At 36.8% G+C, this 16,936-nt stretch overlaps 1 protein-coding gene across 3 annotated transcripts in view; it reads left to right on the forward strand.

Annotated features, from left to right (window-relative positions):
• Nucleotides 1–16,936, forward strand: part of ppp3cca (protein phosphatase 3, catalytic subunit, gamma isozyme, a) — a 42,333-nt gene that overhangs the window by 13,211 nt on the left and 12,186 nt on the right. For all 3 annotated transcript variants that reach the window (XM_057831133.1, XM_057831135.1, XM_057831134.1), the window contains exons 3-11: nt 1,937–2,061; nt 9,295–9,406; nt 14,329–14,474; nt 14,555–14,694; nt 14,921–14,998; nt 15,078–15,172; nt 15,257–15,382; nt 15,563–15,640; nt 15,857–15,941. In XM_057831133.1, the coding sequence (XP_057687116.1) occupies nt 1,937–2,061; nt 9,295–9,406; nt 14,329–14,474; nt 14,555–14,694; nt 14,921–14,998; nt 15,078–15,172; nt 15,257–15,382; nt 15,563–15,640; nt 15,857–15,941 (985 nt within the window). The remainder of the gene's footprint in view (nt 1–1,936; nt 2,062–9,294; nt 9,407–14,328; nt 14,475–14,554; nt 14,695–14,920; nt 14,999–15,077; nt 15,173–15,256; nt 15,383–15,562; nt 15,641–15,856; nt 15,942–16,936) is intronic.

Genomic DNA, 16,936 nt, shown 5'->3' on the forward strand with positions numbered 1-16,936 from the left:
TTGCATGTCCTCTGTTGCTTTATAGTCACATTTAACATACTATTCATTTTATTATAACCTGCAACTTTTTTACTTTTAATTTTGGGTTTCTTGAAGTATAACATTTAAGAACATGTGAAAGGGTGACATGTGACAGGTTAGCACCACACTGTGATTTATGATAACATTTTGTATGTGGGATAGCCATGAAGCTGTGTTGGTACACCACTTGCTCCTTTTACTCCACAGTTGCACCAGCTCGGCAACTGCAAATATAAAGCCCCTTTCACAAACAAATCCCAATAAATTCCTGTGTAAGGGGACGCCGGATTTACTCACGTCATACATATGGCGATGTCCCGAGAATGACGCGGGTTGGACACTTTCATAGACTTGTCTCATGTAGCCCACTGGGGCTTTCTATGCGGGGAGGGCTGCTGGCGCGATTTTATAACCCAGATATTGTCATTTTTGGTTGGTATTGGCTGTCACAATGTTGATCAAATTGTATTTGGTAGTGAAGCGTTTCCGACGTCGTAACTGCAGCTATTTCAAGCTCATCAAGACTGTATTTAAGCCCAGGTCATCCAAGAGAGGGTGCCGAGATATTAACTTGCTGGGCGCCATTCGACACCTCTGCCGCCCTTGTTTTGAAATCCCCTACATTGTGCTGGTATTTGAGTATATTTGTTTTGTTGTCTTATCGGCTCTCTGCCTACCGCCTAGGTTAGTATTATTGATCCCCGTCGACCTACTGTCACGGACCCATTGTTAGGCTTTGTATTTTTTCCTCCTTGTGTGACTTGTCCCTGTGATTGCCCATTGATTTCACCTGTTGTTCCTGCTCCTAGTCTATCCTCCAACCTCCATCCTCCTGTGTCACCTACCTGTTCCTCATTGACTCGTTACACCGTGTCTGTGTCAACATAAGGTCCCAGTTTTTGTTGAGTCTTGTCGCGACATTGTGCATGTCCACGTTCATGTTTGCGTTTTTGCCAGTTCCTCGTGTTCCTCGTCCTGCTTTGAAAGTAAGTTGATTTGTTAGCCTGACTTTTGTTTGTTAAGAGTTCTTTGATTCACTGGTCATTTTGTTTGTACTTTGTTTTTTTGTTGGCATTAATTAAAACATTATTGCACCTTCTTTTCTTAACCTTTCTTTTCATGCAATTGGGTCCACACCACCTGCCTACCAGCGTAACTTGACACCCATTGTGTTATTCACCCTTTTCGGCGATCGCGTGTATTTTTTGTTTGTATTTAATAAACCCTTGAACGCATCCCTCCGTTGTTTTATGCTTTCTGGTACAACCTTGTTTCCACAGTTGCGGACCCTAACATTGGCAACAAAATGAATATGTTACTCGGCTCTACGATCCAGTAGCAATTTGATTCCGTTATGTTTTAAGTTTAATTTAGCTATTTCCAGCTTGCTATGTTGATAATTGCAATGTTTGTTTACCACTTTTCGTCTTACTGCGAAGAAAGAGGAAATGACGAACGGCCCGCCATGATATTTACGCCATCCGCCATCGTGCTGTGACCCGAGAATTTAATGCTTGCTTTTACGTACACCTCGTCCTGGGAATGTCCCGGACATTATACTAAAACGCGACCCTTAAAATGTCCGTGTAATCTCCATGTCGACCTGGGAAATTGCTTTCACATACAAGGGCTGCCCGTTTGAATCCTGGGCATATGTGAAAGGGGCTTTGTAGGAGAGTATAACAACCTGAATTAATGTTGCACAGTGCAGCCTCATTGTGATGCATCATCATTTTGCATAATGATATACAGAAAATCCTCTCCACTTATCATTTCACCCAGTTTCATTTGATATTTTTGGTCTCACTAACTGTACTTCATAAATTAAATGATCATATTCATATCCATAGTTTTACTTTTTCCGCATTTAACACAATCTACTTTTTAAAAACTGTGGTGTTTCATGTTTTACCAGTATGTGGTGATGTCCACGGTCAATTCTTTGACCTCATGAAGTTATTTGAAGTGGGAGGATCACCTAGTAATACGAGGTATCTCTTCCTCGGAGACTACGTAGATCGAGGATACTTCAGCATTGAGGTAAGTTTTTACCTACATTTTTGTCGTAATCACTTTTTGTTTTACTGTTTTATGATACACACTCAGTGTCGTTATGCTAACTACATTAATCATTTTCTCTGCTGCTTTGAATGTATTTTACATTACATACTGTATGTGCTTTTGGGCTGAATTGGTTTTGCTGGCTGAATGTCTATTTTGGTGCTAATTCCAAAGGGCACAGTTCATCCATGCTGATTGGAATGGTTAAAAATAAGATGCACATTTGGAATAGACTGCTGTAGGCCAGCTGTACCAAGTGGTCTGCAGTGGCCTTGGTGAGAGTCATAGCTCGAGGGTGGCAACTAGACTAAGCTTGGATTCATTATAGCTGCAATGATGACCCACTTTCATGAGTAAAAGGATCTCAAAGCATGTATAGAAGCTTCTCAAAATATCCCTGAACTATCCTTTAGCTTTCCTATGCATTTATGATGCAATATTTGTGTGCTCCTGTTATATGAAAATTGGATTAATTAATTTTTAATACATTTTTAATCCAAAGAATTTATAAATTTTAAAACGATATGCAATTAAGACAAAAATGATAATTACGACTGGTCAGTTTTTGGTCAGTATTGTCGATTAGCAATAATTACTAAGGATGCGTTGGATTAAAAAAAAAAAAAAACTCCCAGAAAAAGATCACGGATCTTGAGTCACGGATTGGATATTTTTTCGGATAAGCAAAATTATCGACTCGGAATGTAACTCAACTTCATTTACTGTAATTTAACTTAAAATTTAAATCCAGTGGCATGCAAAAGTTTAGACACCAGTTATCATGCCATTGTACATACAAATTTTGGTTTGAATATTAATTTTATATATTATTAAAATATTATAATATATATTTATAATATTAAAAAATATATAATATATATAATATTAAAAAATCTGCTTATCCTCATGATATCGGAAAAACTGTCATATAAATTTTTTCCATGTATTCATTATTGACATTCTTTATATCAGGTTATCGAACAAATCACTCTTTTGTTCTATCTTAATGTCTTATGTTCCCTGTTAACCCTTTGATTCATGTATTTAGTCTTAGAAGACAAATTTAAAAAAGCATAAGCGTACACCAGAGTATTAATTACCGGTGCAACAATTAATCAATTCAATCGATTCAATTATTATATCACGGTATTTACGATGATCACGGTTATCACGATTTTCACGATTATCGATGCATTGTACATTACTAATTAATAAAATAGCTAAACAAATTTATGTCCATTATTTATTTAAAATATCCTAATGATTCAACAGGAACAATGGAAACATGCCCATCCAACAAAAAGCTGCCCCTAAACTTTTTTTTTTTTTTTTTTTTTTTTTTTTTTACAAGAAAGTGCAAAAACCTTAATAATTTTAATGGCAGTACTTATTTCTCAACATGCCCATTAGAGCTGGGAATCTTTGGGCACCTAACGATTCGATTACGATTCAGAGGCTCCGATTCGATTATAAAACGATTATTGATGCACTCCCCTCCTTTTTTTTTTTTTTTTTTTTTTTAAAGTTTTGTACATTAGTTCCAAAATTGTTCAAAAATACTCTCAGGCTAAACCAAATTACTATTTCAGTATCAAGTTTGCATATAGCAGTAAACAAATATACAAAAATAACATTAAATAAAAAAACTCCAGTCCCCATTCTGTATCAGCAGCTTTAAACTACATTCAATTAATTTAATGTTGTGAATCAACCGTTAAAGTTGTTAAAATTGCTCCCGTTATTCCATAATTTCCCTTTTGTCTGCTTTCGACATGTGAAAGTTTTAAAACTATTTTAAAGATAGATTCAAGTCAATATTTTACCGATTTAGGAGTATTTTAGAAAAAAAGTTAATTAGGTTTGCTTGGAAGGTTCGCTACAACAGCCTTGCAGGGAAGTGTACTGCTTTAAGATGGCGGCCGTTTACTAACGCCCGCATCTAGCTTTTTGTAGATATGCTGCTCACGCTACCGAATCTAGAATGCATCTAGTCCTATATAAATGATATCTACCGTAACATTATGTGGCTGTACTTTGTAGCAGCTTTTCGGCAGCAGTCAGGTATGTTATTGTGTTTTTTTATCTCGTGGCATGAGTTGAGCTAGAGCCGTGAGTTGAGCATTGGCATTACCTGAGGGGCCGGGTAATGAGAAGCATGATGTTTAGCTACTCTCGCTCCGTTCCTTCCTGAAGACCGCGCGGCGCGCTGAGTGTGTTGTACTTCCGCTTTACTTGGCATATTTCAATAATCGGAATTTGGATGTTTGCGAATCGTTCTCGAATCTTCCACGGCCGAATCGCGAATAATCTAAGAATCGGAAATTTTGCACACCTCTAATGCCCATACAACACATATCTGACCTTGAGATACTCTTTTTCAAAAGAGTATGCAAAAACATAGCTATTTCTAAGGCAGTACTTATTTCTCTCAACAATACAATAGTATTTAAACAGATAGAATGAGTTCCTCATTTTCTGGAAACAAAGTGTCTTGAGAAATAAGACTTCTTTTAACCAGTATACTTTGTTTTCACAGATTCCTGTACTATTTCGCATTTTTGTAGTGTTACCACTGTACTTAAACATGGTTTTACAAGTTCTGCATATGGAGTACCTTTTGTACACCAACAAACAACGAAAAAATGGACATGGAAATACACGATAGCGAATTCGCTAATAAGCTTAGCGCTCGGCGCTAACTGTTAACGTCTCAAAAACAACAATAAAGGCTAAACAGTACAAGAGGGTTAGTGTACTCTTATAGACGCACACGGGACAGCAACACACTCAGGACATTTTTCAATTGACATGACATGAAATTACTGCTGGACAACTGAAAGACAAGGAGCAATGAACTATCTCTCCTCCCCTTTCACTCTAAAAAATAACTTGTGCACAGAAGCGCGACCGCCGGGTTCCTGTCTGTCTCATACACAAATGTATTTTCTGGTCTTTTGAAAAGGAGTAAATCTCTCGCTTAGTAAACGGCAGCATCCATCATAACGTTGTGCGTGTGTCCGTTAAAGGTGTCCCGGCGGCTGACGTTTCATGAATTTCGTTCCGCTACGAGCGGCTGTCATAAAGTTATCAGGGAAAATCTTCGTTGTCAGTGGCAGCCAATAAGTTAATTTTTTGGAGTAATACAGTATCACATTTTCATCTTAGAGTTGGTCATAATCAGTGTTGTCATTAAGTACAGTAACGCGTTACTTAGTAACGCGTTACTGTAATCTGATTACTTTCTTCAGTAACGAGTAATCTAACGCGTTCATTTTTCCAAACCAGTAATCCGATTAAATTTAGTTTCCCTAGTGCCTGTGCGTTACTATTTTGTTTTTGCCTCATAATGTATGTAGAATGAAGAATACTGTAGTCATGTACGAAGAGCATTTCTCATCGGGGTAAAAAAAAAACAGGTCACGTGTATTACGATGCTGTTTGAGGCTGTCTGCCACGGCGGTCAACAACATAGCATTCTGACGAGGCAGTGAGGCTAACAGTGAAAGGCAGGATATATACCGCAAATGGATGCCTTTTCTCACTGGAAATGCAGCCATTACTTCACATTTCTGTCCAGTAAAGATGACAAAAATATCTCCGTGCGTTGCAAACTTTACACTGGCTGAAAAAGACTGTCGGCCGCTAAAAACTCTACATCCAATTCAACAAGGAAGCACTTGGAATTACAGCACAATGCGACAAAACTCGAAAAAGCCTACAGGTAACAAGACAGCCAGTACTTCTACAGTTTGTAACCAGCCTTTATGAACATTCTATTGTCAGTGTTTGTAACCATAGGCGGAGTTTTACTTTTGTAGGGCTGGGGGCAGAGCATGTTGATGACTGAAACAAAAGTCAAAAGTTTGGACACACCTAAACATTTTTACGTTTTATATATTTTCCCTACTAATATAAATCCTCTCTGAATACATCAAAACTATGAACAAACATGTGGAATGGCAAAAAAGTTAAATAACTGAAAACAGGTTTTATATTCTACATTCTTCAAAGTGTCCACCTTTGAGGTGTCGCCAAACTTTTGGCCAGTACTGTATGTATACATATATATATAAAACTGTTCAAGCTCAGTTGTTGTTGGTTGCGTTTGAAAGCTTAGGTTTACAGAAATGCCCATCTTGCCTCCACAGGTGTAGTTTTGGCTTAGCAAAGCAAAAGCTAGTGTCTTAGGTGCTCGTCACATGATCTGCTCGAAAAATGATTTTGACCCATTATGAAATACGTTATAGGATTCTTGTTCATTTCAATAATTTTTGTTGTTTGTTTTATTGCTTTACAACTTTTATAGACAATATTTTAACAGCTAGGTCTTTATTTTAAAGGGGAAGTTCAGAATTTTTGACATTAGGCTTTATCTTGGAGTTAGCGGGGGTTTATTTAGTCGTTGGAGTTGATTTGAACAAATGGCGTACCGCAAGCAACACGTCACTTCAGCTCATTAATATTCATGACAGTTGTTGACTGTTGCTAAGTAGGGACAAGCCACCGTTTGTCCCCAATAGGAAATGAATGGAAATCATGTGCGAAGGAGATGTTTACAGCGCTAAGCCTACCAATTCTCTCCGAAAATGATGTGCCAGGTGCCAAATTGACAGGCAAAGATGTGGAAGAACATAAAAATGTTCAGTTAAAGAGATGGCTTTAGTGTCGAAGGCTGAAAAGACGAAAAAAAAAACGAGCCGACCTAAGCATAGCTTCAGCTTTTCTTTTTTTTTTTATCGACGTGACTGACAATGACATTCTCCTGTTTCATCAAGCTATCCTTTACCATCAGCCCTGTCTTTCTTATATATCCTCTGGTTGTCCTACGTCTCTTACCGTTCTTGGCTGTAATTTAGTTAGCTTTGTGTAGCGATCGCAAATGCTACTCAGTGACAGCCAACGAACACTTTTAATTTACCGACGAAAAGTAGCACAAATTGCGTTGTGTCTATGCGAGGGCGGGTCTATAATGTCCCACTTCGGCTTTACTTCCGCTTTACGATGCGACGTCACGGTCTAAAAATAGCCTGCGTGCGGTATGCCATTCCGTGCAGTTTGTCAGTTATTTGTTAGTCTCAGGGCTCCGGGGTGTCTAAGCTAGCGCGAGTCAATGGTGGTTGAAATCAACTCCATAGACTAATTAAACCCCCGCTAACTCAAAGATTAAGCCTTATGTGAGAAATTCAATTACATGCGATGACATTTTTTGTTGTCATTTTTATGTTGAGGCAGCAAAAGGAGAAAAATTGGTAAAAAGTAACTGATGAGTTACTTTTAAGTAACTGATGAGTTACTTTTAAAGTAACTTAGTTACTTTGATAATAAAGTAGTCGGTAAAGTAACTATATTACTTTTTTTTTAGGTGTAATCAGTAATTAAATTACTTTTTTAAGTAATCTGTGACAACACTGGTCATAATAATCATAATATATACTGTTCTTCCCGTTCCATCCGTGTTCATGATGTAATCACAGAAATTGAGTGAAGTTGTACCCAGGTCTTTCCTGCCAAGCTTTTTAGTTAATTTATGTAACAGAGTGCGTCCTTGACTGTGTAACAAGCAGAATCGATGATGAGTTCACATTCCTCTTCTCAGTGGTGCACCACTGTCTTGGTTTTTTGTTGTTGTCCATTTTAGTTCATTGTTGCAAGCGCTTAAAACAGCGTCAAGTCAGAAAAGTAACGACAATGTGCTTGAGCAGATCTTGCATTTAAATCAACACACCCACTAGCGCATGTGGGCTGGAGTAAATTTGTTATTTAAATGGAGGTGCTGGGCAAGAACACAAACCAGCACTGACACTGTGCCGCCACTTTATCCCAGAAGTAAAATAGAGGCTAAATATTAAAATTTCATTGTAGAGTTGACAAATTGTTAAATGATCATTGCATTGTTAGGTTTAAATGTAGCATGCTGTTAAAATGTGCATTTGCTTATTGTTTGTAATTAATCTCTACATTAGATTAAATATGAACATGCATCACCATTGTTATCATATTGCTTTGGCATGTGTCATCTAAATAGCCATATTGGCACTCTCTATTAGGACTCAACATTTATTTTTTATTATTTTTACAAAAGGCAACATAGCTCTTTTCAAAATGAGTGATTGGTGTATATGAAAATGAATACATGGGGGTGGTTGCCTAGGCAACATAAAGTGCTCCTTGAAGTAGTATTACACCTTTGCTGGAAAGCCTTTCAGTGTGAGTTGTCCAGCTTCTTTACCGATGTGGCAATTACATGTTTCTTTGATTCATAATTGGCACCATAATCCGACTCTGTGTTCATAACTGCACTGTATTGCAGTTATTAGATGTAGGCCTTTATTGTTTAGTTATAGTATTTACACTAAACACGTTATCAGCAACAACTATAGACACTTTAGTTACTTTAAAAACCAGGAGAAACAATGTTGGCGTCCTAATAGTAGTTAGGGTGCAGAGTAGTTCTCCGAAAATAATTTCTTTGTTTTGTAGACTGCAGCGGATCCTGTTGTATGTGTGATTGTTGTTGTTATTATTAACTACTCGAAGTGATGAAGAAAATATTAATTCCTTGGGATTTACGTGTAATTTCTTATACCTAAGAATTAAGCAGTAGCCTTATTAACATTTTACCTGAAATTTGTATTTGATTCCCAATATAGTCTATGTAATTTTCTATTCTATAGTTCTCCATTGCTTTACATTTAAGATTTTCAAATGCATTTGATTAGGTGAGATTTTTTTTTTAACCATTTCAATTATTGAGTACAGCACAGAAAATATTGAATTACATAACATCACAAAAGCCTGAAGGTAAACTCACAAAAGCTTGAAGGTGAACAAATGAAATTCAAACTTGGGACAAACCTGAGTAGGAAAAAAGCACCCCAAATAAAGTAAACAGTACTTGATTGACATGAATTTAAGATTAAAAACAGATAGCCCCATAATGTTAAAAAATATCAATCGAATTTCGTTGTTTGTTGGTGGGTGGCCTCAAAGCAACCTGGGTCTGTTCTGGGTATGTTGTCTCATAAATTTTTGTAGAGTGTATATATATATACTTCTTTTCTCCTGCATTGGGTCCCTTTATTGACCTTTATCTGCCTTTATACAGTTAGATAAAATGCTGTGTATGTACAGAAGGAGTTGTGCATCAGAAATCTGTAAATTCATCAAACTTCGTAAATTTCGTAAAAACTGTCATGTTATCTGTCCTTGCAGTGTGTTCTCTACCTCTGGTCACTCAAGATCAACCACCCCACCACACTCTTCCTCCTCCGAGGGAACCATGAGTGCCGGCACCTTACAGAGTACTTCACCTTCAAACAGGAATGTAAGTACAGCTCTTTCAGCCAAAGGAATGCCAGTTCAATGCACGTCCACTCCCTCTGTGCTCATGTGTTACATAATAATGGAGGCATGTTTTGGAAATATGAATTTAATTGCTTTTTTTCAAATACTGTAGTTTGGTGTTTGGAACACCTGCTCACCTGTAACACTGTTCAAACATCGGGTCTCATAATCACGTTGGAGCTAAAAGATAAGCAAATTAACATTAGCTAGCTACGTTATCTTCATTAGATTCCCATATCAAGTGCATTCTTTAGTGTTCAACAAAGTTGGCGACATGAGTCAAATGTCATTTGGTCTTTTGAAAGACACTATTTTAGCTCTTTTTATTTTCGGTTTTACTGACTCATATTTTGTTGGCTAAATGATAAAGTGTGATTGAGTGTTTTTATAGGGACTCACTTTTCACTTCTGACTGAATTTTTATGAGCGCAAGTACTGTACAAGGTTGACAAAGTCACAACACTCTAGCTCCTCCATATTCGTCACAAATGTTCCTTCAAATGGTTAGAAAAATAAGACTGATTACTACTGCTAATATTTATTAAAATACAACTTTATTTATTTACTGTAATAATTTTAAAATCATTTGTTTGCAAAGAGCGCTGACTTTGTAGAAAGGTTTGAATTAATAATTAAAAAAAAAATGAGTAAGAATAGTTTTTACAGGGTTCAATAAATTACACTTGCACTTCCTTTGACTCAAGCACATGCATACAGGCTGTGTGGGAAATAATAGTAAACAAATAAGTAATATTTATGAGTGCAATGGGCAGAATAATTCATGAGGTGAAAGATGAAATGATCCATTCAATGAGGCACCTCTGCATTAAAGCTTCCACTGAATGAAAAATTCTGTCAAGTCCACAAATGAAGGTGGGGGGTCATTATTTGTTTTGTAAATGAAACCCTGAAAATATGTAGATCGATTAGTTATATATCGCTAGCTTGTTAGCTATATAGATACTCGTGGTCAGTGCCTGCATGGTCTGTCGCGACTCTATTGTCCCTGAAAACAGATAGATTGATGAAGCTGGATAGCTAGCTAGCTATATACTGTTCAGTTACAGACACAGTTACTATATACAGTGCTAGTGCTCAACGTCCGGCCCATCAATACCTGATTGTTGCTGAAAATAGATAAATTAATATAGCTAGCTAGCTAGATATCTACTAGTGCTCAGCGCATTGCCTGTCAATACTTGACTGTCGCATGAACACTGCTAACGCAACTAGGGATGGGAATTGATAAGATTTTTACGATTCCGATTCCATTATCGATAATGCTTAACGATTCGATTCTTTATCGATTCTCTTATCGATTCTAATTTGGGGAAAAAGAAGAACAAACGTTTTGTTTGGAATTGAGTTTGTTGAATCAGAAGTCACAACCTTACAAACTCAAAAACGAGGTCAAAAGAGGCCCAAAGCCTCAATGTTAACTGTGGCAATATGTGGCAAATACACGAGAATGTGTAACATTTTACTGAAACATTTTTCCAATAGAAATAAAAAAATATTGGTATATATTGGCATATTGGTCGTATTCCCTCCCGACGCAGTTATCTCCTCCTTGCAATGACCAGGCATGAAAATGGGTCAGGGGTTAAAAAGGTGACAAGGGTGTGGAGGAAATATGTTCCGGTAGGGCTGTCCCAAACGACTAATTTTCTCCCGATTAGTCAGCAGACTATTTTTACAATTAGTCGACAATAAAAAAAAAAAATAAAAAAAAAAAAAATATATATATATATATATATATTTTTTTTTTTATTACTAATTTAGCAATGAAATTTTTGTTGACGCTTATTAATTCACGAAAACATTTTGGAACACTTAAATTCTTTATTGAAGTACAAATAAACATGTAAATAACAATAATTAATCACATATAAACAATTAGGTCAAACGCTAATACAATTAACTAGTGCAAAAGAATGGAATGTAAACAGATTCAGAACACTAACTTAGCCTTTCCAACATTATTCAAAACAATTCTTAAAAAAAATCTAGCATTATTATTATTATTATAGTATACTACTATATATAATAGTATTATAATAATTATAATATTCATTGCCAATCAAATTTTTCAAAAAGGGTGTCATTTTAAAGCTATTCTTAGTAGAGAATCTGAATTCTGTAGTATTATAATATTTACATATTATAGTATTTATTCGGAAGTATGTGGGATTAACTCCAGAAGTCGTTATTTATATGAACGTGGCGTGCTTTTATCTTTAAATGTACACCGGAAGTACGTTCGCTAAACCCCTAACAGCTTCATACTCCGCAAAAAATCACTTTTCGTCATAGCGTGTGGTGTCACTGTCACTCGTAGTTTTTTTGTTTTTTTTCCTTACGTTTTTCGTTTGCAAATGATGTTAACCAGCGATTTTTCATGTTTGAAGTGTCACCTTTTAACCGCAAATTTGCGTTTTGGAAAAGACTGCCAATGTTTTATAGCAGGCTAAAGTAGGTTGTCTTCTTTTTTCCCCCCATTAGTCTCAATGTAGCAATGCTAACGCTTACAGAGTTCAACATACACGTTTCCTTATTTTGTATGTCTGAACTGTAATTCTACGGCGTTTTGATTACTAATAAACATGTGTGAAATAAACTGGAGTCTAATAGTCATCTACACGCACACACAAATGTATGCATACACGCACGCGTGGATGAAACGCAGCCGTGAAAATGATCGCCCTCATTTTTATTTATTTTGCGACAAATGGACTCATTTCATATCGCGACAGGCATAGCAACTTTAATAAAACATGTCGTTAGTTAGTTGGATGGAATTATGACCCCCCCCCCCCCCCCCCCCTTAAAAATGTTCTCCTAGGATCTACACAATTCAAGTATGTCACCCTCTTTGAATTCAAAATGGCGAATTTAGCCAAAAGGTGAGTGATTTTCATGCCTAAATGACTGCAAGTCGCTTTGTTGTTATTTTTCCTCGTGAAATGAAGACACACTTTCGAGCGTTTGAACCTACGTGTTGTCATTGTTATGCTAAACCATCGTAACCTTTCATTTTCACCCTCTTTCTTGGTGAAGTGTAGCCAAACTTTGGAGCGAGTGGTTCTTGGCGCCATGCTAGTTTGATGCGTCCAGGATGCTTCTGGACAACAAGACGCGTCACCTCATGTGATGACGCAGTACGCGTCTTTAGGAATCGTTAAAGGGCTCGTTAAGGCTTTTTCATTGTGATGTCGAGGCCTCAAAACACTAGGAACCGGTTCAGAATTGGAATCCGTTTTCGGTTGCCATCCCCAAATGCAACTTTTATGTAAATACTGCCGGTGTCTTAACACATCAGCATACCCATTGGAGAAGCATACCTCATAGTCCTGTGCATGCACAATGCTGATGGTCTCTGCAAGCGATTAATGGAGCAAAGCATATGGACTTGAAACTGCACGCTGAATAGGATCCAAATTCCACAAAAGGAAATCAAACAACGAACAAATGACAATGATTTATTTGGGTATCACGCAATATGTTATACTGCATATTTTGGCATACATTTCAGATGACCTAAAATTCATTGATATAGTTTCCTGTACAAATCCAAAGAATATTACTGTATTTAGGGTTTCCTGAGTAAAGTTGTATTTAATTAAAATGTAAGTACTTGGATATAAAAGTAGATACATTGATACAGGATTATATTCATCTGTTGATTTCGATACAAATGGTTTATATTCTGTTGTAAAAATAAAGGATTGGCCAACATATTTTCTGGATGGGAATGTATATTGTTCCAACAGTTTAAATTTTCGGTCTGTATACAAAAATGTGCTCACCGACATTTGAAATGTTTGAAAATAAGTTTCATTGCTACAGTTTGCAAGAGTAGTGGCAGATGTATGGTTAGAGACTCCATTTCATAAATTGACCATTGTCCCTGGCCGTCTTTGTCAGAAAGTGTCGGTGAGATCAGCCTGACACTTCATCTGCATAAGAGACGCCACATAGCCGAAGGAGCCTTTTTATTGCCATGATGCAGATGATAAACTGCCAGAGCGTTGAGTGCTGTCTGACGGCTGTTGATCCTTTTCACACAGTTAAACACGATAGCAGTTGTAGCTTGCGTTGGTGTATGTATTCTTGTGTGTTTGCGTGGCTTAATGGGACGGCACAGACAACCTTGCCAACTACTAATTGAATACTCTCAAAGCAACTTCACCTCCACCCACATGCAACCTCATTTACAGGCACAAAAATCTTTACACGCTATCCATCTTTAGATGTGCAACGTAACACTCTTAAAAATGTTAGTTGTCTAATTCAAAATGATTTATTTCTTACATTTTCATCTTTTGGACTCATTGTAAAAAAAAAAAAAAAAAAAAAAAACATGCTTGTACTGCTCACACATAGTGAGAATTGCTTAAGATAATTTGGCTTCAGCATTGATACCATGTTTAGATTTTTTTGTGTGTGTTCAGCAGCAATGCAAGACATACAGTGTGCACAACCCTGAATTGACATTTTATATACTGTATGGTATACATTACAGGCTGCAGTGAGGTTCTTTTCTTACTGCAGTTGCTATTATCTGTGCAGTGTTGGACTAGCTGTACTGGCTTTGTCCTGTCTGCTCCAGACTGTAATGAGTTTGCTTTCCCTGACCCCAATCTGATTTGCAGTGCTGTACAAGTGACACTGTGGAAGATGTATTGTGACTCTTACTGCTAAGTAGCCATGGAAATCAGTCACAGCATCTCCTCTGCTGAAACGTTATTCATTGAGCCAGTGATTTGTGTGTTTGTTATCAATATTAATGGATACGTAGGACCAAAAGCTTATCCCTAAATTTCATGGTGTGACCTGCCATATAATATTGATGTTAGATCAATTATATAACCATGCAACTTTGTTTCTCAATGTTTGTGACAGGTAAAATTAAGTACTCAGAAAGGGTCTACGATGCCTGTATGGAGGCCTTTGATTGCCTGCCACTTGCTGCCCTGCTTAATCAACAGTTCCTGTGTGTACACGGTGGACTCTCACCAGAAATTAACTGCCTTGATGACATAAGGAAAGTAAGTAACCATACTTTGAAATAGTACATCAGTTATGCATTGTCATGAAAGCATACTTACAATACTGTCTTTTCTGACAGTTAGATAGATTTAAAGAGCCTCCGGCATTTGGGCCAATGTGTGACCTGATTTGGGCCGACCCTGGTGAAGACTATGGGAGTGAAAAGACAACGGAACACTTCAACCATAACTCTGTCAGAGGCTGTTCCTACTTTTTCAGGTGTTAGATTAAATATACTTGGCAGTTCGTTTTGCTGTTGCAATAACTGTCCTTGGAAAATGAATTATTCTATTAAGTGCAAAGTAATGGCTTATGTAACGAGAAAAAAAATTCCAGAAGGTTGCTGCATTTCTGTGTTTCCTTGTTGTCAACTTTACATTAAAAAGCACTGTATAGTACTAAACTCTGAGGTTTTAACAACTTGTCCTTGTTAATCTCTTTACAGTTACTCTGCAGTTTGTGACTTTTTGGTAAATAATAATTTGTTGTCAGTAATTAGAGCCCATGAAGCCCAAGATGCAGGGTAAGTAAGCTTGTTGTGTTCTGATATTTTTTTAATGAGATGCAGTGTGTCTGAGGGTTTTTGTTTTGTGGCTCAATAGCTATCGGATGTACAGAAAAAGTCAGACTACAGGCTTCCCTTCATTAATTACAATCTTTTCAGCACCAAATTATCTTGACGTGTACAACAATAAAGGTTAGTCTCTTTTTCATCAATTTCGCAGTTTGTTTTCTTCCTTGCTAGGTTTTAATCTTCAGACTTCATTTTGCTTTGATCCAGCTGCTGTATTAAAATATGAGAACAACGTGATGAATATCCGACAGTTCAACTGTTCCCCGCATCCTTATTGGTTACCCAATTTCATGGACGTCTTCACATGGTCTTTGCCATTTGTTGGCGAAAAAGGTATGTGGGAAAATATAATCGGTAGCTGGTAGCGAATTGACACTGTCTGCTTTCATTGCAATTGAACACATGGTTGAGTTTACGCTACATATAGCAGCTTTTCCGAACCACTGGGCAGGTAGAACGAGGCCACGTAGGTTACCTCAATGCTGCTCACCCTCAACTTTTCTCCCTCTGCAGTGACAGAGATGTTGGTGAATGTTCTCAACATTTGCTCTGATGATGAACTCATGTCGGAGGGAGATGATCTTTATGAAGGTAAGGTTGTTGTTACTAATTTATAATCACAAATTTCAACCCCAATAACTCGCCATACTACCATTGATTTTCTATACCCTTGCAACTGAGGAATTATTAGCTACATGTAGTCATACACTCACACAGGAAGACAATTAGTTGTACTTGCATTTAACCACCTATTCAAAACATCCAAGTTCAGTACTTGCTTTCTTAGTGAAATGCCTTGTCGTTCAGGTGGCACCACAGCGATGCGAAAGGAGGTGATTCGTAACAAGATCCGTGCAGTTGGCAAAATGGCCCGAGTCTTCTCAGTGCTAAGGTATGAGCCATCGATTTCACTTCGTTCTCTGTCGTAGTCCTTACTTCATTTGGAGCTAGAGTAAAGATGTGAAAGCTGACAACGAAGAGTAGTTGTTGTCCTATAAGGATAAATACAATCAATTCAGTCAGTATGCATGCTACAGTCTATTAGATGAAAGTAATCTCTGTCATGAAATAAGCTGTTTTCTTTAATTTATTACATGCCCATTAACTGCTGGACAATTGGTTCTAGTTTAGTTAGCATTCATAGAAGTATTTTCAACATTGGATAAAATATTGTCCTGAAATTGATGTAAAATTAATCCAAATGAATAACAATATTGATTTTCAAATCCTTTGATTGGAATAACTTCATATATCCTTTGACCCACTAAAATTATTGAACCTATTTAAATTATTTTGTTGTCATTTTTTAAAATTTTTTTTATTGACAGCATGAACGCAGGTTGCTTGTATTTCACTGACTACTAAAACCATTTGGTTACACTTTATTTGAATGCTTCTTCTGACAGTGTCATAAAACTTAAGTAGCGCTGCGATGATTAATTGATTAACTCGAGTTATTCGATTAGACAAACGCTTCGAATCAAATTTTGTTGCTTCAAGTATTCGTTTAATTAGAGTGGTGTTGTAATTTTTTATTATTATTATTTTTTTAAGTGTTTGCATTTAGTTTTATTGATTCGGGTGGATGCATTGCCTTTTAGTGGCCACAGTGAATATGACATAACTCCATTTAACACAGCTGAATCCAGCTGCTCCCTGTTGAGACCAACATAAGGTAAGTTTTTTTTTTTTTTTTTTTTTAATGCATTCATAACTTAGTTTTTAGGTGTATTTAGCCATTTTTTGTGGGAATGTGTGTCTGAACGTTTTGTTAAGAGCATTGTGAAAATAAAAAAAAAGTTTTCTTGCATTTAAGATAGCGGACCTTTGCTGTGCATCCTCATTTATTTTTTTAATACCGTCTGAGGCTAAGCTCAGGTATTTTTA

This window comes from Corythoichthys intestinalis, chromosome 3 (genome assembly GCF_030265065.1).
Source record: "Corythoichthys intestinalis isolate RoL2023-P3 chromosome 3, ASM3026506v1, whole genome shotgun sequence".
NCBI lineage: Eukaryota > Metazoa > Chordata > Actinopteri > Syngnathiformes > Syngnathidae > Corythoichthys > Corythoichthys intestinalis.